This window comes from Desmodus rotundus, chromosome 4 (assembly GCF_022682495.2).
Source record: "Desmodus rotundus isolate HL8 chromosome 4, HLdesRot8A.1, whole genome shotgun sequence".
In the NCBI taxonomy this organism is placed as follows: domain Eukaryota; kingdom Metazoa; phylum Chordata; class Mammalia; order Chiroptera; family Phyllostomidae; genus Desmodus; species Desmodus rotundus.
Window position 1 is genome coordinate 15,076,288 of NC_071390.1, and position 22,881 is coordinate 15,099,168.

The following is a 22,881-nucleotide window of genomic DNA, read 5'->3' on the forward strand; positions in this document are numbered from 1 at the left end:
TGAAAGGTGCATAAATGTGAAATCTCACTATGTTATATACCTGAAATGAATATAATATTGTATGTCAACTGTACTTGAATTAAAAAGAGCTTTATATTCCAGAATGAAAAAAGAAGAGCAACTCTGGAGAAAAGAATATAAATTCCATTCCAGACATGTGTATGAGAGGTAGCTCATCCAGGTAGTTGTCAGTTGATATTTAAAAATATGATATTTAAGAAATGTATTGGCTATAAGTAGAGGGACTACACTATCTTGTGCATTTTTTTTTTATTCTAGTGGCCAAAAATATAACTTGCACATAGAGCTCCCTATGTATTTTCTTTAAAGATTTTATTTATTTTTAGAGAGAGGGGAAGAAGAAAGAGAGGGAGAGAAACATCAATGTGTGGTCACCTCCTGCATACTCCCTACTGGGGACCTGGCCCGCAACCCAGGCATGTGCCCTGACTGGGAATAGAACCGGTAACCCTTTGGCTTGCAGGTGGCACTCATTTCACTGAGCCACACCAGCCAGGGCTCCCTAAGTATTTTCAAGAATCTTTTGGCTCTTAGCAGTTTGCGTATGATGTGTCTAGGTTTAGTTTGTTTATTTAATTTACGTATCCTGCTTGGGGTTTACTAAGCTTCTTGAATGTATAATTTCAAGCCTTTTATCAAATTTGGAAAAATTTTAGCCATTATTTTCTAAATTTCTTTTCTGAATTATTTTATCTTTTATCTTCTTTGGGGATTACAATTATACCTATGCTCTAACTTTTGATATTGACCCAGAAGTTAAGTAGTTTCAACATTCACTTAAACATTTATCCAACACCTACTCCACGCCAGTGCTAGGGATGCAGCGATGACAAAACCTTATCCTCATGGAGCTTGTATTCTAGTGATGGGAAATGAGATGGATAGATACAACTATGTAGGGCCATTCAATGAACCTGTTGGCATTTCCATCTGAATGTATAGTAGGCCTTTCAAACGCAACATGTCCCAAACTGGAACACTCCTAACGCAGAGCCTTTGCACTGGCCATTCCCTCTGCATGGGACGGTCTTCTACTAGATAGCCACATGGTTCACAGTTCTCACTCCCTTCAGGGCTCAGCCCCAGAGTCGATTTTTTTCAGCGAGGCTTTCCTGACCATGTGCTATAAAATGAATACAGCCTAGCCCCTCCTTTTGCACTACCTCTCCCCATACTCTCCTTTTCCTCCACAGAGTTGATCACCATGTAAGTATTACAGATCTGCTTTTCCGACTGGCAGTCAGTCTCCTCTCACTAGAATATAAGCTCATGGGGGCAAGGCTTGTCCCTGCTGCATCCCCAGGACTGAGAAAACAGCCTGGCACGGAGGAAGTGTTTGATAAATAATTGTTAAGTACCTGTGGAAGCTACTTGAGTAGAAGAGAGCAAAGAGAAAACATGGATGAGGAAGGAAAACTAGCATTCACAGGCTGAGTGGTAGAACAAGAGCCAACAAAAGAGACCCAGGTCCTGGCAGCCAAGGACAGGAAACTCAAGAGAGAAAAATGCGACAGAAGTCACAAGAGGAGTTTTTAGAAGGATGGTGTCCAACATTGCAAAGATCAAGTGAGGTGAGAACTGAGGAGTGGATCCCTGGCTTTGAGAGTTAGAGGGCCTTGGACACTGCAGTGACGTGGTGGAAGAGAAAAGCAGACCACAGTGGAATGGAGTGGCAGCAACTGGAAACATCGGGTCAGAGACCGGGGGCAGCAGCGGGGAAGCAAGGTGGAAGCTGCAGGAATGATGGGACAAAGACAGAAGAGAGGGGGAGACGAGCTCTGCCCTGCTCAGGGGTTTGCCTTGGGTGGGAAGATGGAGACCTCACTCACTCTGAGCTCAGAGGAAGGTGAGTTTGTTTTGTTTGATGTACAGAGTCAAGTGAGATACACAGTCAAGGCTGCTACAGATGGCTGTGTAGGTTTTGTCCCATATGCGAGCCGCTGACTGAGAGGGCCATTCTGCCCTCCAAGTCCTAAGTCCTGATGTGGGGTTGTGCAGGCACCTTTACTAAAAATGTCGCTGTCCAAGCCATGCTTCTGTGGTGTGGGTACCTTTTCCTAAGGTGTAAAAAAGAGGCCATGCACAGAAACCACATGTTTTTACATAAATACGTATTAAACATTATGTATTAAAAATGAAGTATTACACACGTAGTGGAAAGCCTCCTGCATACTAATCTCTGATGCCAACACCCCTCCTCCTCCTCCAAAGACGACACCATGGTGCTTTTCATTCCCTGCCTGGTCTATGCCGTCACTCTGCATGGGTTCCCAAAGAACATATTTTTGCATGACGTTAAAGTTTGTGTGAGTGGTCTCCTACTGTACACATTATCCTGCAATTTTCTTTTTTTGGCTGAATATTATTGAGATTTATCCATGTTCATACATGTACCTCTAGTCATCCACTTATTAATTTCATGAATATCTATTCATCTGTGGACTTAAATGTACCACATATTTTTGTCCATTTTTCTATTGGTGGACATTCAGGTTGATTTTTAAGTTTTTGTTTTTAAAATCAAAGCTGTAATAAATTTAATGTGTTTCCTTATTACACATGCAAGAGCTTCTCTCAGAGCGGAAGTGCTGGTGCCCACCTTCCACTTACTAGAGAAGGTCAACTTGCTGTCCATTGGGTATGTTTTCTTACTGACACACAGGATTTTTAAAAATCCTCACCTGAGGGCATTTTTTCATTGCTTTTTAGAGAGGGGGGAGGGAGAGAGAAGTACCGATGTGAGAGAGACACGTCGATTGGTTCCTCCCATACGTGCTAGACCCGGATCACACATTGTACATGCTCGGACTGGGGATCGAACCCATAACCGAGGTGTGTGCCCCGACGGGGAGTCCAACCCACAACCCTTTGGTTACGGGACAATGCTCCAAACAACGGAGCCACACCAGCCAGGACTGACATGATGTTAAAAAATATCCTGGTTACTAATTCTTTATGCAAATATCTTCTCATGGTCTGTGGCTTGTCTTTAACTTTTTAATGATGCTTTGATTGTATACATGATTTAAATTTTAATATAGTCATCTAAAAATCTTTTCAAGGATGAATCAACACAAATAATTTTTAGGTACATGTGCTGGAGGGGGAAATTATCAAAGGAAGTTGTTGCCAAATGACCTTTCTTTTCTCTGTAAAGTAAAAGGGAAGTCAACACTGAAGAGACAGGTATAGAGCCCCTGCGCTTCCTCCTTTAGCTAACATGTACTGAGTCTACAACAGATGCCCAGGTCTGAGAGCTGGCTGCGGTGGGATGGGGAGGGAGGGGATGCGATGGGATTTCATACGTGGAAATCCCTTATTAGAGCTTAGCATCAAAGGACTAATACGGGTTAGAAAATGTAGCCTTGCTATACCTCAGTAGAAAGTCACAGGAAGGATAGATGGGGGGAGGATCAAGTAATTATCTACGTACAGTTAATTAGGGAAAACTGTATGTCAACTTTCTTGACTTCCTACAAATTTAAGAATCACAGTTTCAGGGCTGCAAGGAAACACAGATTAGGAAACGTGGGCCCACTGAAGTTAAGATCTTCCTCCTGCAGGTCTCACAGCTAGCGAGAGGCAGGATCCACACTAGAGCTACAGATCCCAGGTCCAGCGCACTGTTTCAAGGGCCAAACGTGCTGACTTGCCTTCCTTTGACCATAAAATAGAGATCTGAGACCAAGGCAAAAGAAAAACAGTAAGACAAAACAGAATGTCAGTTACAACCAAAAAAGCCCATGACCATTTAATCTAGATTCACAAACTGTTAGAAACAGCTATTATATTCACATTAATTTGTCTGTCTTAAGAGAATACAGGGAAATATTCTCATTTTTTCTTTCAGATAGCACAGAAAAAATTAACATGACTTTACCATGTTGACTTTAACATGACACTTTTACCAGTCATAATAAAAGAGAGCAAATAAACATGGGCTCTGTGTTCAATGACAAATGGCCACATAGATCTATAAATTGTAGCCACTTTCTTGTCTCAGCTGCATGAGTGCTGCACTCCCATTGACTTTTGGATTAATTGGTTCTTCTTCACTCTGCCTGTGGAGAAATCATCAAATTAGGCAGCTAATCAGTAACACTGAAAACAACAACCAGAAATACATTGATTAAATTGCTCATAATCACGCTATTACAATCCTGTTTTTCCTATCTATATATCTTTACCAGTAAACACAAATGTAAAAATCACTTTTAACTGCCTGCAAAGAGACACACCATTATTTAGGATCAATCAAAAGTTCTCTCCAAGCCCTGGCTGGTGTGACTCAGTGGGCTGAGCACCGGCCTGAGAACCAAAGGGTTGCCAGTTAGATTCCCAGTCAGGGCACATGCCTGGTCATGGGTGGGGGGTACTCAGGAGGGCAACCACAGGTAATGTTTCTCTCCCTCTCTTTCTCCCTCCCCGCTCCTCTCTCTAAAAATAAATAAATAAAATCTTTAAAAAAAAGTTCTCTCCAAGAAAATGCTTCCAATATTAATTACTTATATCTTACTACAGTAATAACCTATGAATAAACTGATATCATATGCCCACATGTCAGAAATATAACACTAATTACAAGACATCTTTAGAATACTTTCCAAAATCAAATATAATGTTCACTGCTATCAAAAGTTTGCTTCTTCCAAGTTTTCAATTTTACTAGTGCCAGGCACACGTTGCCAAAGGGTAAAGATGCAAAGAAGAACAAGATGTCATCACTGCCTTTTGGATAGCACGCCTAGAGGAGCTCTCTTCTAAACACCAGTGGTCCAGGGCACCCTGACTAGATGTAGAAGTACTGAGGGAGGAGAGAGAAGCAGGGTGCTCTATCTGTGAAGGCTGGTGGGCAGTCATCAATGATCCATTGGAACTGGGCCTTTAAAGATATTCTTCTAGGCAGGCAAGTGGGAGAAAGCATGAGAGGCTAACCAGTAGGGCGAGAGAGAGCATGGAGGGTTTGTACATGGAGTATGTGCATGTGGTCAGCGGTCAGGCCGAGAGGCAGACTGTGGCCCTATCATCCATGGCCTTATATGGAGGGCTAACAAGTGGAGATTTTAACAGGTACGTGTAGGCAAGTTTATATTAGTGTTCCCAGAAGATCAATCTGGTACCCATGCGTGGAAGATGCATCTGAGAAAAAGAATCCCATTCTCAGTCTACTGCACCAAGCTAGCCAAGAAATGATGACAGCCTGGTCTGCAGCACAAAGAAGGGGGAATACACCCAAAATTCTGAGGCAGCAGAGTTCATCCAGTGACTGCTGTATAAGGGGGAAATGATTTCTTTAGTTGAAACTGAAAAAAGGTTAGGAAGAGCCTCAGTGTCACAGAATACAAAAGGAGACAAAGTCAGGCAAAAAAATAGATTAACAAACTTCTTTACAAATAGTCAATGATGCATTTTTCTTCCTGCAAAGAGGCTATTTTCAGAAAATATTATTTCTTTTTAAAAAGAAATAAAATTCACCCTAAAGGCTTTTGATGTGTTGGAATAAATAATCACCAATTGTGCCAAAAATTTCTGGAGCATTCTTCAAAAGAGAAAATGCTTAGTCTTTGTACCTGAGCTGCCCATGCCTCAGCAAGCTCTGCTACAGCAATGTATATATCAGAAATCAACTTGAAACAAATGTGGTATCTGCAGGAAATACTGAGGCATTTTTCCACTAGCTTTTAACGCAAGGAAACAATACTGAGAAGGCGACAGTTTCACAGTTTCTAATATGAGTAACTTCTATGAGCAAGGCAGCATCAGAGATGCCAAAAACAGGGGATGCTGTGGTGGGCTGCCCAGATTCCCCCTTGAGGACCAAGGTTCCCATCCTCCCAGACCTAGGGGGAGTTGGTGGCTGATACTTTTCAGCTGAATTGCTCATAGCCCCCTCACAAAGGCAGCCTGCATCTATTGACTGATCATTTGGGGCTGGGTATAAAGCCCTGGCTCCCTTAATGTAAGGGGGGGGGGCAGGGCAGAGCATCTCTGAAGGGCCTTCTCAGCTCCACAACCCCTAGAGGATTGGGCTGAGGTTTCTGTTGCAACTGCATCACAGCAACTTTTCCTCTCCCCAGTGCTGTTCTGTCACCTCTCACAGGTGATGGTCCCAAGGGCATTCCCCACCAACCTCTTGCACAGAAATCTCAGAGTACTTTTCCCTGGAAACACAACCTATGCCTCCTACCAGGTCCACAAACAGCCTTTCATGAGCACTAATTATAGAGAACGAGGATGTCTTAAACACAATGAGCCACACTTCTAACTTATTTTCTAAAACGGACAACACAGAGATGCTGTAAACAACACACAAGGGATGATCTAGAGGACTTTGGATGTAAAGGTATTTTATTAAAAGAATCATAGCAAGGGCAAATGAAAACGTGTATATTAAAACCAAGAGAAGGAGTACAGATGACTATCAGGTCTTCATTACTTGGACACTTTAAACCACAGTTTTGGCTGTTTGTTTTTCCCTGTCTACGGCCCTGCAAAGCTGCTTGGCAATGTCCCTTCACTAAGGCTTCATCACTGGGCAGAAAACAATCGGACATCAAAAGATGCCTGTGTCCCCACTGCCACCTAATGGGTTCTTTGAGCATTAAGGTCTCTATTTTGCAATTGCCTCCCCCCGCAACAACTGTTGAAACTGTATTAATAAAATGGCTAAATGTGACTGCATCAAACTATGGGCCAATAGTCTTAATGAGGCAAATCTCTGGGCCTCATTTTGGCTTCTGCAAAGTCATGTTAGTTGTTTTTTCCCTCTTTACATTTGGAAACATATGTATGTCCCATACCACCTGTTGTTGGATATAAGTACCCTTAAAAAAGAAGATCATTCTATTACCCACTGTGCATAAAGGTGATGTGGAATGTTCCAAGATTTTTCTGCAATAAACTTTTTCTAGAATAAATAAGTAAACTGGTAACATGCACTTGCGGGTGGGAAACACCCCAATAATCAGGAAGGTACTTTCAGGGGCTGTGCTGCAGATGAATCCAGTTAACTCCGGTTTGAAAGACCATTTTAAGACTACCACTGAAGGCTATTATATGAGAAAGCCAAAAAAATGAAAAAAGCCCGTCACCACATCAGACAGCAAGACCCACTGGAATCTCTCCTGTATGTGGGGAAGTCAAAGTAATTCTTTCTCATGCTTTCCTTCCTGGCCTTCAAAGAGATCCTGTGACTGCTTTGGCCTCCACTGCCCACATCTTCCTGCTAGGCCTTGGCCCATCTGGCTTTTTACAGCCTTTTGTTCCTGACAACCACATAGGCTTTTGTAATCTTCAATATTACTTCTCAGTTGTTAAGCTACTGCTCCTAGAGTTCCGCTCAACTATCTGCTGCCTTCCCCTGCCATTCTCCAAACATACAACACCCCTCAAAACTATTCTAATCTAGCCTATGAATACTTCTTTCCTTTTTATTTTGAAAACTCCGAAACATACAGAAAAGTGTAAAGACTAGTAGAATGAACACATGTCCTTCCATAATGACACTTAACCTTTTGCCACATTTTAATTTTCTCTCTATATATAATGTACACATATGAATACATATATATTCATACACACATGAATATTGTACAATCTAATTTTTTGGCGGAACCATTTGAAGGTATGTTACAGGTGTTATGGCACTTCATCCCTAAATAACTGAACAGGATATTTTCCTAAGTAACCTAGGTAAGTTTCACACCTAATAAAAATAACAATAATTCAATTATCATCCAAAACCCAGTCCATATTCAAATTTCCTAAAGTGTCCTCAAAGTTTTACAGTTTTATTTTTCCAAACCAAGACTCAATCATGATTTACCCATTGCATTTAATTGAGCTGTCCTTTGTCTCAGTCTAGAACAGTCTTCCACTATTTCTAGCGACATTGACTTTTGAATAATTTAGACCAGTTTTCTTTCAGAATAGCCCCATTCTGGATCTGCCTGAGTTTCCCTTAGGGTCATTTTACTTGTTCCTCTATCCCTGTATTTCCTATAAACTGGAAGTTGGGTCAAAAGGCTTGATTGGTCCTGGCTGGTGTACCTCAGTGGATTGAGTGCTGGCCTGTGAATGGAAAGGTCACCGGTTCGATTCCCAGTCAGGGCACATGCCTGGGCTGCAGGCTGGGTCCCCAGCTGGGGGCGTGCAAGAGGCAACCAATCGATACATCTCTTGTGTCTCTCCCTCTTTCTCCCTCCCTTCCTCTCTCTAAAAATAAATAAATAAATAAAATATTTAAAATAAAAGGCTTGATTGTATTCAGGTTAAGTGTTTTTGGCAAGTTCTCTTCATAGGTGATGCCGAGACGTCATCCTGCATCAAATCATGAGGCCTATGCAGTCAGTTTGTCCCACCGCTGGTGGTGGTGCGATCTCTAGGTTAAGCTGGTGACTGCTGAATTTCTTCATTATAAGGTGTGTCTTCCCCTTTGTAATCAAGTACTCTGTGGGGTAATACTCTGACAGTGTGAACAGTCAGCTTTTCCCTGCCTCTTCTTACAAGATAGATTCTGGCTTCTATGGATGACCTGCGCCCAAATCACTGGGGACTGCACATGGTAATTTTTCCATTTCTATTATTTCGTCTACATTTATTGGCTGGCATTCTTCTATAAAGGAAAAAAATCCCTCCCCCACCTTTGATTTTGAGTATCACTCTGGACTTAGGATTTTAAAAACATACTCAATGCTTTGATAATACATGGCAGTCATTATTCTTTAAAGACTCATATTGACTCACATTTGGCTAGGGGAGTCCCCTCTAGCTGGTCTGTGACCTTTTGACTTGATCTTGTTAGCCTGGGGGCACTTCCTTGCTTCCTGGCAAGATGTTCTAGGCTCACTTTTGTACTTTCTGGGGCTGAGACCTGAAATCAACCATTTCTCCGAGGCATGCTATTTCTTTTGTGGGGGATGGCATCTAGATATAAAGACATGGGCACTCTCCACTGGAGTAACATCACAGCTAAGAAATATACAGGGTCCAGTAGAAGTAAGGCTCGCTTGAGTGCTGGTGGGGTGTGTGAATCTCACGCATGAGATGGACAGCAATTTGAGCATTTCACCTAAAATGTCGTATGGTGTGCTTGAGCATGATATTGCTATGTTACAGAATTACATATTTATGATTTTGTAACAAAAGATTTTTGTAATAAAAAAGGGGCATTATTTGTGCTGGACCCTGTATATACATAAACAAGTCATCAGAACACTCCCCCCGCCAAACTCTTTATTTTCTTTTTATTTCCTCTTAAGGATTTTAAACAAGATATATTATTTACTTTATCTATACTAGATGTGAGTTTCAAAATTACATTACCAACAGTTCTATTAGCAATACATCTGTGACGGCATTTTCTTTGTTCTTTATGCCCTCAGAATATATCCCACAAAGAATGCATGTAAGAGCACTATTAAACACCACTTCCAAATAGGTCTAAATTTTGAGTGAGTCTATCATCTCTGATCTTTGTAAAGTCTCCGATTATAATCTTTTCCAAACTAAAAGAACCCTTGTTTTCTGTTTTTAGTGGCCCATTTTCCTCCTCTATAATGGTACACACAAACAGAAGAAAATGCACTTCCGGAGACTAGCAAAGCAGTGCAGACTCACATGAACAGAATCGGGAATGCTGTGACTGACGAGCACCTGCACTGGTCAGCATCTATTTAAGGTGGTTTTTCCATCAGCCTTAAATGGACAATGCCTTGTAAGAGTCATCCCAGGGTATGTTTTCAGTGCACCGTGCCCCAAAATACTCAGTGAGTACAAAAAGCCAGAAGCTTGCCCTGCAGCATATCTCCATGCAGACATTCAAAATACTTATTCTGACTAAAGGGGACAAAGGGCACAAGCCAGTTACTATGACTACAAACACATCTCTAATTCATCTCAGGCATTTGTGGAGAGCAAACAATGTGGGCAAATCTGGGGCCACTCTTAGTTAGGAAGGAATCCCATAAAAGCTAAATTAAAGAATGTGATCTCCCATTTAAACAACATGTATTAGTTTATTGTGCCCTGCAGTGGGTTGGCACATTTCCAAAGGCAGCTGCCATACTTTAATTTTCTTTAGCAGTTTAAAATTTTCTTTGAAAAGAAGGAAAGTGAAAGTGAAATACCTGTGTATTTTAATGATAATTTGGAGTCTTTAAATTTCATGTACTACTGGGTTTCAATTAAATAAATACCAGGCTTAAAGAACTAGAGATTTTAAATACTGCTCTTTTTGAAGAATAAACATGATTAAATCTGAATGAGAATGTTTTAAAAATTAGACACTTTAAAGTATATTTTGACACTTCAAAGGAGGTGGGAAGTCAGAATACCTATTTGAAGTATCACTCTTAAGTCAGATCTTGTATTTGCTCCAGGTGTCTTTAACTGCACACAGAATCATCGTGAAAATTAAATGAATACATGTAAAAATGGTACCTGGTATACAACTGTTACCATCACAATCTCTCTGTGAGGAACTAATATTCAATATAGCTTTTCTTCCCAAGTATAATCTATGTTGCACAGAATAAGAGATTAAAAGCAATCCTGAAAGCAAAAACTATCAAGATGATTTTTAAAAAATCCCATACTGGAGCTTATAACAAATATTTTCCTATTTTCTGATCTATGGGGGTTCATGAAGAGTTCTCATTTGAGAGATTTTTACACAACTGTAAATACTATTTCGTATTCAAGAAAGATCCTCCTGGGATTACTTTCATAAATACAATTAGAATAAGAGCAATTGTCAAAAACAACACTATAGTTTAAACAAATTTCTAGTATATATTAAGAAAAAGTTCATCTTTCTGGTTTGTCTTCCCCCTTTAGCTACACACTGCTGCCCTCTGCAGCATTTTCAATTCTTGCAAATTGTCACTCCGGTCATTGCAAACCTGGTTTCCATCTGACTCAATAGGAGGGATATGTGTGTGTAAAAGGGAAGGCTCCTTCAAGACAAACAAACAAACAAACGAACAAACCAAGAAGGCACTAAGGCAAGATGTTGTTGTCACAGTCCAAAAGTTAGTCCATCTGAGGAGGGATCTTCTTAAGATCCCTTCTCTTGGCATGCATATAGTAGCCTGTGTCACAAGTCTGTATTTTTCTTTATAACTAGTATCTCTTTTATAACTGTATCTTTTTTTTATAACTAGCTTAATTGGGGGGAAATGTACGTATAAAAATGGTAATCAGTAAAAAGGGTAATCATTGAAAACATCTGGTTTCCACTTCAAATCTCTAGCTAGGTTTGTGAACTTATCCCTTCATAAGTAATATATCATTAGAAACATACAAAATTAACAGAAACTTCTTTTAAACATAAACCTACGTATTTACACCACTGTTTATCACTCAGGACTATAACTTCGCGATTGTTCCCTATCAAGAGAGATCAACCTATATAATTAATTTAAACTAAATAGGTTCTAACAAAATAGGTTTGAAATAAATCACTTTCCAATAGGTTCTGCCACAATTTAGTTTCTTGTTTCTACTACTGAGGTTATTATAAAAAGCGGTGGTTCTCAAACTTGAGCGGACACCGGGTTTACCTGTTCACCTGGAGTGCTTGTTAAAACAGGCTGCGGAGCCCATCCCCAGCGTTTCTGATTTCTGTCTGGGGGTTGTGTTGAAAATTTGCATTTGTAGTATTTTACCAGGCGATGCTGATGCTGCTTGTAAAGGGACCACACTTTGAGAACCAACAACTGGTACAAATGCTGCATTAAACCCCGTAATTCCCATCTTCCCGCACTGCCCGCCTAAGGAGGTACACAGCGTTACTCCCCAGAAACCTCTAGAAAGGACCGACAACACCCACTCCCAAAACAACAAACTCAGACACCCGCCCTCCCCTGCCGGAACTGGTAAAACGAACCTACACCCGGCGCCCCGGCGCAGCCCAGCTACGCCACTTCCTTTCTACTAAGCCCCGCCCACTGTGTCCACAACGCGAAGAAGGGAAGGCGGCCCAATGGGCGCCAAGAGTCACGTGAGTCAAGCGAGATCTCGCGAGAGCTTTTAACGTCTCGCGAAACTTCACCCGCCTCCGTCTTCCTCCTGCCAGTGCCCGGCTTCTCTCCCCTCCCCCTCACGGCCGGCCGAGTTCTCCGACGAGTCGCCTTGTTGTCGCGGAGATTTCTTCTGCTGCTGCTGTCGCCACTGCCGCCGCTGCCACCCCCGGGCTCACTTGCCCCGACCCCTTCCCGCCGCCCCGCCCCCAACCCCACGCAAGGTAACGAACCCGGTCAGGGAGAGAGTAAGGCCTCGCCGGGCGCGGCTCCCCCCAGTCGTGGGAGGCCCGAGGCGGAGTTGTCGGCCGCGCTGGAAAGGCCTGGGCGCCGGTGAGAGTGTTGGGAGCCCCGGCCCCCTCTCCCACCCGCGGTCGGGGCCTTCGGGCCGTGGCGGAGAGCCTGGCTAACCCGGGGAAGCCGTCGGGTGGGGTCGGGTCGCGGGAGGCCTCTGAAGGACAACCTCGGCAGTTTCGGGCGGAGCCTGTGTGGGGCTGTGGGGTCCCGGCCCCGCGGGCGTCCGATCGCTTCGTGGGTTCGGCTTCCGTGGAAGCGGGTGTTTGAATTTGGAGGTCTGAAATAATCGGCCAAGTTGTGGCGGGCTTTGAGGGCTTGGGTGGATGGGGGAGCAGCCCGGCTTGCTCTCGCCGCCTTGGAGCCCTTCCAGATTCCGGGCTGTGGGTGCACGGGAACTGTAAGACGGGAACGGGTGCTCTGAAACCCGGTGCGTGTGGCACTCGTTGACAAAGGGTTCGCTCCTACCTTGTTCTCCGGAGGAGGACGACCCGGATTTGGTGACAGGCACGTTCCTTAGGGTACCTACATGGGAGAGGACTTGTGCTGTTTCTGTTATGGAAGGAAGTGGCATCTGTTCGGAGAAGAGCACCTAAGCACACTCATTAATTGAAAAGCGTGTGTAGAAAGTTGTTTGTGTAGTTAATCTAAAAGCCATTTACATTTGGTTTTGGAAGTATTCTTTAGTGCTTACAAATATTTTTTTGGAGTCTCGATTCTTCCAACAGATTAGTGCTTTAAGTGCTTTGCGGTGGGGGGGGGGGGGTATGACAACTCTGTTAATTGAGCCTAACACCGTGCCTTCCTTATTACAGGAGTTTTAAGACGATTAGAAATTCTCTCCCCCCCCATCACTAAGTGTTTTCTTTTCTCTTTCTGTATAGAATTTATCTGACATGTCCATAATATTCAAAATCCATTCCCTTGAAGTTTGTGGTTTGGCTCAGAGAGACAGCTTTTCTCTGAACTACCCAGTAGAGGGGATGGTGACTCTCTGAGCTGCAGTGAGTTGGGAGTTGGGAGCAAAATTGGTAAGGTTATTTTAGGCAGACAGGGAATTATGTTCTTCATGGTGTTTTTGTTTTGTTTTGCCCAGTTTTCATGGCCTTACCCTTTTGTCCCTCCAGATGTCAGAGGATCTAGCAAAACAGCTGGCAAGCTACAAAGCTCAACTCCAGCAAGTTGAAGCTGCGTTGTCTGGAAATGGAGAAAATGAAGATTTACTAAAATTAAAGAAAGATTTACAAGTAAGTATGAGGGGACACTAATAGTTACATTATTCAAAAAGAGTATTCTGTGGTTTTCAAACGATTTATGTTGCTTATCCTCTGGATATCCAAAGCATCCCTTGGAAGGTGGTATTTACCCCTCTTGTGTATATTCCCACAGAATATGTGGCTTGTAGAAGTAGGGTTGCTTCCTCAGTTTGCAGACATCAGAGTGAGTGGAGCATTGTCCTTTGTTATGTAAGTCGTGTATTCTTACAATTTTTTAAAATAAGTTTATTTTAGAAGTCTGTCAAACTTATTAGAGAAGAGGTACATACAGTTTTACAGTGAGAAGTGCTTTTACATCTAATGACCTGGCAAAGGATTTAATTCAAAGAGTAACTAAAATTGAAGGAGAAAAATAAAACCTGCTTAAGATTCTTTTTAATGCTGTAAGATTCTTTGAAAACGAGAGTGTGTGTCAAAGCTAGTGGGTTAACACCTTGTATTGAAAACATAAAAAATCTGAAAGATACTTGTTTTCTGCATAAACATCGCATACTATTTGAACTTTAGTACAGGTTTTACAGTATAGTTGTTGACATTTGTTGAAGTTAAATTGAATCTATTTAAAAGGGATCTTAACTTGTTTTGTTTGTCATAGGGGAGTTCAGGAAGTGTGACATCTACTTTTAAAAACCTGCGCTGGTTGGGGGGGGGGGTGGTTCAAGACAAAGCTATAACTAGGTTGATTAATAAAAACATCATACAATAACATTTGTAAATATATATGACTTTTCATCTTAACAAATTTTGAGAACTTAAAATTTTGAACCTGATGTTTTGGAAAGTTTTAAAAAAGTGTTTTGATTAGATTATCTTCCTTTACTGAGCCAAAACAGAACTTTGATCATCTATGTCTTATCTAAGTAATCTTTTTCTCTATTTTATCATCTTTTGCCATTAAAATTATTAATGTTTTAGGGATAATAGAACTTCAAACAAATGAAAGTTATTTGGCATGGGGGTCCAGATTCAGGGTTCTGGAAGAGTTTATCTGGGCATGATTAAGATGTTGAATATTTTCAGGTTCAAATTCTAGGTTTAGAATAAAGTTTCATGAAGTTGTGATGGTACGTTATTTTTAAAAACACAGAAAACAGGCCCCCTTTTCAATATATGGAAGTCAGGCCAGTGGATTTCAGAGTGCTAGTTAATAAGGAAGAGATATTTGGGGAAAGCTTTCCCACTCCTATGCCAACTTTCTTCTTGCCTCGAAGAGAGATCTGGGCATGCTCCTATTATTTTTTACCATTTAAAAAGCAGTTCTTTTTTTCTTTGAAGAAAATGAAAGATTGTGTGCAATGTGTATATGGGGAGAGAGGGTCTGTGTGGCATTGGTCAAGGCAGAGTTGTGAGCGAAAGTTGAAACAGCATCATGATTATGAGGTTTTTTTAATGTGTCTAAAATAGATTGTCAGAGCCTAGGTAGAATTGCCATATAATGACATGATCTGTAGTGGAAGAGAGAGAGACCGATGTGGTAGGCCTTGTAGTAAGCACATAAATGGCTTACTTAGGACTGAGTTAATAATGCCCTGGGGGTCATTTATCTATAAAACCTTCTCTTTCTATAACCATTTCGAATAGCACTGTAGAATAGAACTTTCTGTAATGATGGAAATGCTCTGTATCTGCTATGCAGTGCTGTAGCCACTAGGCACATGTGGCTATTGAATATTTGAAATATGGCTAAGGTAACTAAAAACCTGAATTTTTAATTTTATTTAATTTAATAGCCACTATGGCTACCTTATTAGATGGCACAGGTTTAGAAGCTTAAATACAGAATGTTTTCCTGACCAAACTTGAGCACGTTTTCTTTTCCTTGTAACCTATCATGAAAAAAATTTTCATTTGGGTTACTAGATTTAGGTCTGTTTTGAACTAAAAACTACAAAGATGAAAGGCAACATTTAAGATTAAACGCTGAACAGTGTTTGGATATCTGCTTCTACCTAGTAATTGTTGTCTCCAGTTACAGCTTCTATTTAAAATGGATTTTAAATTTTTCATTTTTTCTTCTCTGCTTCCTGGGCTATACTTCAGGTCATTGATATTTAATTCTGGCGTTTATACTTGCTAAAAAGTCTGTTCAGACTCATTGAGTTTGTGGCCTCCTTTGTTTTTTGTGTTCCTCTTATGGAATATACTTACTCTGGTTGTGAATTTGTTTGGCCATTCATTTATGACACATATTCTTTCTGTACTTTTTCAGTGACTTTCATTTTGCCACTAAGGCTTCCATTTTTATCTCTTATATACTGTTTTTCCTATAAATAAATTTACTTAGCAGGCAACAAATTGATCTACCGAAGTTCTAATTGCCTTTATTTTTTACTTAAAAGAGTGGGTATAGTAAAATCCAGGCTAGCTAGCTGACGAGCTCCCAAGGCAGTCTATGATAATCACAAAAATAATCAATTTATTAAGCTGTTTTGCTGAATAAAACTGGTTCTAAAGGAGGCAGGGGTCAAGTCACTTGTCTCATATATTACAGTGGCTCTCTGCATCCCCGAAACGCCTTCCTTCAGTAAGCAGAGTGCTTGAGTGCATCCCTTTTGACCTGCTGATATGTAGATCACAACATCTGATGCTTCCTGGAATTGCCGATTACTGTAACTGCTGCCCATCTGTCAGTGAAGGAGCAGTTTCAGAACTCAGACTTGGGGGAGGAAAAGTAATTAATGGTATGTACCTTTAAGAACCCCCTCATACATAAAATAATTTCTCTGATTCTTTGGTCCATATGCACATGTGAAGAAAAAACTCAGAAGGGTCTTCATAGTTTGTTGGGAGGGATATGTAAAATATAGCAGAGGACAACTAGGGATAAATGTTGTGGATTTTTTAAAAAAGTCATTTCAGTCCAGGGCTCTGAAAATGCTTTATAACATGTATAACGTTTCAGGAGATTGTATGGGTTCTTGAGTCAGGCTTACATTAGATTACAATCCTGGCCCTAAAGTGGTTAATTAAAAACAAGACTAGATAATTTATTCTCTTTTATATAGTACATGATATATTTATTTGGAAGTTCTTTGCTTTATTTGCAAAGGAACATCAAATTAAAAGTTATTTGAATGGCTACTTGGCACCTAATAAAACTTCATTAAAGGTACTATTTGACTAAATTTTTAATTCAAATCTTGAGTCTTCCATTTTTGCTTTTTTTCCACAAAATGTTTTAATTAACAAAACTGACCTTTCTCCAAGGGTTTAACATCCTTCTCTTTTTAGGCTCAAATATTAGTTTTTCAGAAGTAGCCAGGAAGCTTTACACTCTAGGCAAGAGGTAATTGATATTCTTGACTACCGAACCAGAACTACTATTTATAAAACTTCAATGGGAGCTAGAAACAACTCAGTACAGAGTTCATTTTTCTCCCCAAACATACAAGGTGATGTTTTAAGGTATTTTCTGTGCAGTAGTAGGAAACAGGTATATAGGTTCTTAAATAAGATGGTGCATAATATGAGTCTTCATTAGAGTAAAAATATAGCAGCTAGGTAGCAGATCTGTCATTTGTACTATTTACGTTTTTTTTAACTAGTCCTGCCAAATACCTTCAAATGAAGCCAATAAATGTAAGCCTGAATTACCAAAAATATTTGCCACGCAGAAAGATATCGCTTGCCTATGTGTGTGAACATTTATTTTTCCTTTTAAATGAAGCTGTGCTAATGTGCTTATTGACATTAAGGTATTGGGATATTTTAAATATAACCTGGTAACTTGCTTACCCAGATGAGGTAAGCTTTACAGTAAATGAATAGGAAGACTAATGGCTTTTTATATATGCCTACAGTATTTTAGTAGAAATGTGTATGAGCAGGAACATTGTTATTAATAAGGCTGCTTCAAATGTTTTGGGGTTTTGGGGGCTGTGTGACATGTTGGCTAGGCAGTTTATAGTAATATAATGTCCTATAAAACAGCAATTACATAAAATATATGTGATAATGATATGAGATTAAAGTGATCTTGACTCTAGCTCAGTCCTTCGTTACCTACCATTGCTCATCTTTACAGAGATGTATTTAGCTAAAATTAACACTTAGAAAAGAATGCATGGTACAAGCTCAAGTCTGTCCTATTTCTGTTAGTATTTGATGTTAATTAAGTTGAAAGGCAGCTGTCTGGGTTGAAATCCCAGGTCCACCACTGTATAAAATAACAGTATCTCAGTTTCTACATGGGGATAATCACAGTACCTACATTATAATATTGTTACGAACTGCAAATAAACGTGTAGAGTATAAGTGCTATATGGTGAGAGAGTTGTCATCAAAAAAATGAAAGAACGTGCTTGTTGAAAATACGTGATAATGTGAATTATAAAAATAGTGTTACGGTTTTTGTTTTTCCTTTTTAGGAAGTTATAGAACTAACCAAAGATCTTCTGTCAACTCAACCTTCAGAAACTCTTGCAAGTTCGGACTGTTTTGCTTCCGCTCAGCCTACTCATTCATGGAAAGTAGGGGACAAGTGTATGGCAGTCTGGAGTGAAGATGGACAGTAAGTGTAGAAAAAAACTAACTATAACATGAAATAATAAAATACAATGGTAAGATGTTTTTATTCAGTTTAAACTACCCTATTTTAATCTTTCTATGTAGCCAGTATGGTTAATAGAGCCAATGTGATTCTTGGGTGGTTACAATTAATACAATTTTGTTTTTAGCTTTGGATTAAGTTTTGGGGCAGAAGAATGGCTAGGATTCTAGAGAAAAAAACTAAAAGCAGAGGAAAATGAATGGATATTTAAAAAAATAATCTAAATTCTTTTTTCCTCAACTTGAAAATCGAGTGAATGGTTGGCTGTCTTAGATGTCTGTGAAGTACATACACTGAAATTATTCCTATAAAGAAATATCTTTTGTCAAAGACATTGACTAAAGCACGTTTAGTAGACATGTAGGAGACTTCCCTGGCAGCATTGATTAGGACTTCCTTTCAGGGTAGCAGATGGCTAACTCCAGCCACTCTTCTGCATTAGCTTTGTCTAAGGACTGTTTGATTATAGAACTTTCGTTTTAGACACGTATAATAGTTGAGTCACTGCAGTATAAGTCTTGTAGGCTGAGTACTAAACCTTTACTCACCTGCTTACAGCCATGATATCTTTACAGGTGTTATGAAGCGGAGATTGAGGAGATAGATGAAGAGAACGGCACTGCTGCAATCACCTTTGCTGGCTATGGCAATGCTGAAGTGACTCCGCTGTTGAACCTCAAGCCTGTAGAAGAAGGAAGGAAGGCAAAGGAGGACAGTGGCAGCAAACCCATGTCAAAGTAAGTGACTTTTTAGCATTTCGAGTGTACTCTTCCCCAATTAGGTATTTGAGGTGGCTGCAGAATCTATGCAGGTTAGTTTAGGGTAAGAAGGTTATAATACTATCTACCGTTATTTTGAAAATTAGCAATATAAGGTCATTCATTCTCTATATTTGTGTGCTTAGGTAGGTAAGGTAAGGACATTGGGGTTCCCACTTAGGCATTTAATAAATATTCCTTAGATACTATGTATACTATCACTAACCCACATGCTGAGGTTCCATCACAGTGAAGACCAACTTTGGCCTTGTTCTGACTGAGTTTATAGTCTAGACAGCAAAATACCTAAAGAACTTCAATAGTAAAGTATAGAAGTTATGAAGGAAACACAGTGGGTACTTCAAGGGAACGAAACAGGCAAGGTCCCTAAACTGCACTTAGTCATTAGAGGAAATATCTGAGAAAATGACATCTGAACTTTAGAGATTTGAAAAGGAGTTAGCCAGCTAAAGACCTAGAAGACATGACTTTGAACAAGCTGCTTATCTTGTTTCCTTATCTGTACAACAGACAATGGTATCTAGATGGGCTTGTGAAGATTAAATAGCATTAATAAAGCATGCAGCAGCATTCTTGACATGTATTAAGATCTCAGTAATGTTTACTTTTAAAGAAGGAAAATAAAGTGGAAACACAGAGGTAACAAAGAAATTCCTATGCTAAAAACTTGGGGCTTGAGGATGGGTGGTTTGACAAGAGAAGTGGTTAGAGAGGTAGCAGCCAAAAGATAAAAAGCTTGAAAGCCACTGATGCAGTTCAGATAGAGGAGATACAGTGTGATCAGATTAGAGCTTTCCATTGATCCCTGGCAGCAGAGAGAAGCCTGCTACTGCTATAATCCCCAAGTGTAGGTGGTGGCCTGAACCCAGGGAATAGTAGAGTGAAAGATGGCAAAGTGTACAGTTTGACAGGTATTCAAGAGGCTGAATTAACAATATTTTGGTTAAATTCTGCATATATGCCACAATTGGCTGTCTTGGATTTGTCAAGAGTTCTCACAGCTTAAGTTGCTACATAAATGTATTTGAATTTATGAAAATTGTCGTCTATTAGAATAACATTTGATTAAGCATCCCAGTAAGAAAGTCAGGTTGTAGAACAACATAACATCTCTATATTTAGTTTTTGATATCTGTAAAAAGTCACACTTAGCTTCATAGTGATGATTATATGATTCAAAAGAGTCTAGATCTTACTGCCTTTTTTTTTTTTTTTTAAGATTTTATTTATTTTTAGAGAGAGGGAAAGGGAAGGAGAAAGAGAGGAAAACATTAATGTGTAGTTGCCTCTTGCACACCCCCTACTGGGGACCTGGCCAGCAATCCAGGCATGTGCCCTGGCTGGGAATCAAACTGGTGACCCTTTGGTTTGCAGGCCAGCACTCAGTCCACTGAGCCACACCAGCCAGGGCTTATTGCCTATTTTTACAGACCTCTTTCTTCATCCTTTTTTGGTGAGAAGTCAGTTGACTGAGCAGACTTACTGTGAGAGCTTTAAGCTCTGATCTTACTTACTGTTTTTGGAAAACCCCAATTGTTTTTAATAATTGTTAACTGTGATTTCCCTTTGTGCTGCTGTGCTCTTCCAATCTAAGTGAAATGAGTTTTATGTTCATCTGATCTCTTCGTACACTTTTTCCAGATGTAGCATTATTACATTTGCTAACTGTCCATTTAGAAATTGATAGAAGGTTTAAGACATCTGTTGACAAGCATTTGTAAAACAGTGGCAAAAACTATGTAGACATCAGGTAAAAAGTCATAGTTGAAATATCTGTAGTGGGTAAGAAATTACAGTTATATTTCAAAGTTTCCAAAGATGCTATTTCAAAAAACATTTGTTAGCACTGAGTGATTGGCACTGATATTACTGCTTTTTTTCATGGGGAGAAGTGTGTGTAAGTTTTTTAGTTTTCTGGGTTTTTTTTTTTTTGTACTCCTAAATATACCCAAGGAAGTCATCTTTTAAATCTTAACAGTTAACATTTAGTTGTTACATCCACACAGAAAAGAAATGATTGCCCAGCAGCGTGAATATAAAAAGAAGAAAGCTTTGAAAAAAGCACAGAGAATAAAAGAACTTGAGCAGGAGAGAGAGGACCAGAAAGTGAAATGGCAACAGTTTAACAACAGAGCCTATTCTAAAAACAAAAAAGGCCAGGTTAGTAAATCCTTTCATCATACTTTATAAATTTGAAAAGTGCAACTGTCATTAAAATAACTTTAAAATGAAAAAGGAGGTACATAGGTTTTTTAAAATACATAACTGGATCTTAAATTCAGAATCCTCTTCAATCTTCAGTTTGGCTCGTTGAAGAAATCTTCATTAGCCACTGTCTGCAGTAGAAACACTATGAATGAGTTTATATCAAGAATTACAAAAGATCTAGTTTTTTAAAAATCTGTAAACTAAAATTTGAAAAATTATTTGCTGTCTTACCACTTACAAGGGAGTGTGTTGAACCATACCTGCTTTGTTAGCATGCCTATGCTGGACATCACTGGTAGATTTTATTTAAAAGAGCACTCAGGTTCCCTTGATATACTTTTCCTTCTAAGTGTATTTTGCAATTTTTACTGTTTCCAAAACTAATCAAGAATGATTTCTATTGTGTTTCCCCTAGGTAAAGAGGAGTATTTTTGCTTCACCTGAGAGTGTAACTGGCAAAGTTGGAGTAGGAACTTGTGGAATTGCTGATAAACCTATGACACAGTATCAAGATACCTCTAAATATAATGTCAGGCATTTGATGCCTCAATAATCAGAAAAACTGTTGGAATTCATCTCTGCAGGGCTTTACATTTACCTTTTTATCCTTATATTTTTCTAAAGGTAAATTATTTGTTAGATAAGTAAGGAAGATACCTTGTCATTGTTTGACTTCAATAGAATGAAACTTGAAGAAATTGCATTTGATAACTGCTATTCATTTAACTTTCTTCATTACTACTACCACCACCACAGTTTCCTCAAAGTTTGTTGGGTAGAGCAACTCTTCTAGACAGATGCTGCTTAAATAAAGCACTTAAATGAATTGTTGATCTTCCTAATATCAGGCCCCCACTTACCTGATGGCATATACTTTTTGTAAAGTCCTAACCTTAAACTTTCAGAACCTTTGAACTTGCCACATATTCTAGCAATTCAGTGGAATATCAAGGCAAAACACCAAACTTTTACAGAGATTTTTTTTTTCCTTATCTTAAATTTAGCTGTTGGCCAGTTCAACCTAAAAATAGATTAATTTATAAATGGCAAAGTCTGTTTTGAGGTTTTTCCTTCAATAACTTGTTTCCCAAGCCTATTAGGCCATCTCTAAAATTGATCCAGCTCTTCTATTCTTTTCATTTGAGTTTTCTGTAAGAAACCATGTTTAGGACCAGCTGCCTTTTCTAATGTCTTTCTCTCTCCCTCTCTCCTTCTCCCTCCTCCTCCCTCCTTCTCTCTCTCTCTCTCTCTCTCTCTCTCTTTCTTTCTTTTTTGTACGTTTGCTTTTTTCCTGTGTTGGTTTTTCACTTACGGTAGTGGTACCATTTTTTGGATGTGAAATGTTTATATGAGAAAACAAAAAGCTGATGTATAGCCCTGTATACAGTGTAGATACTATTTTTGTAAAAAAAAAACAAAAAAACATAAACCAAGGCTAAATTAATGAACAAGAGTACTGAATGTTTCATCATTAAAAATTTACTGTATTTCTTGTGCATTAATCTGACCATAATTTCCCCTGTATATTATGTTCATGTTAGCTGAATTTGGAATTTTTGTTAACTAGATCAAGTTGTCAGCATTTGCTGGTGTAAGTGAACATCACAGTTATCCTGAGTTGAGTTTAAGCCAAATATATGCGTAGAAAAGGATCTTCCTATTAATGGAAGATGGTGATTTTTTAGGATGTGTTAATTTCAGTTTTTGTACGTTTAACTTTTATTAAATAAAAT

The 22,881-nt window shown here is 39.5% G+C and overlaps 1 protein-coding gene and 1 long non-coding RNA gene across 7 annotated transcripts in view; one reads left to right on the forward strand and one right to left on the reverse strand.

The window, feature by feature from the left end:
- LOC139440841 (uncharacterized) overlaps positions 1-12,551 on the reverse strand; it is a 35,756-nt gene extending 23,205 nt beyond the window's left edge. The window contains exon 1 of one of the 3 annotated variants that reach the window (XR_011651100.1): positions 12,275-12,551. This is a non-coding gene — a long non-coding RNA (uncharacterized lncRNA). Of the gene's footprint in view, positions 1-11,582; positions 11,873-12,274 lie in introns of those variants that run through there. The other 2 variants (XR_011651098.1, XR_011651099.1) reach the window with 2 other exon arrangements.
- Positions 12,093-22,635, forward strand: SMNDC1 (survival motor neuron domain containing 1). 4 transcript variants are annotated; one of them, XM_024555640.4, is made up of 6 exons: positions 12,093-12,265; positions 13,463-13,582; positions 17,980-18,122; positions 18,737-18,898; positions 20,947-21,100; positions 21,564-22,635. In XM_024555640.4, exons 2-6 carry the CDS (start codon positions 13,463-13,465, stop codon positions 21,699-21,701), a joined length of 717 nt encoding a protein of 238 aa, XP_024411408.1. In that variant the 5' UTR covers positions 12,093-12,265; the 3' UTR covers positions 21,702-22,635. The 4 variants fall into 4 exon arrangements, with proteins under 4 accessions (XP_024411408.1, XP_045047439.1, XP_045047440.1 ...); XM_045191504.3 differs by lacking the exon at positions 12,093-12,265 and adding an exon at positions 12,354-12,374; XM_045191505.3 differs by lacking the exon at positions 12,093-12,265 and adding an exon at positions 12,597-12,613.
- The last annotated feature ends 246 nt before the right edge of the window (positions 22,636-22,881 follow it).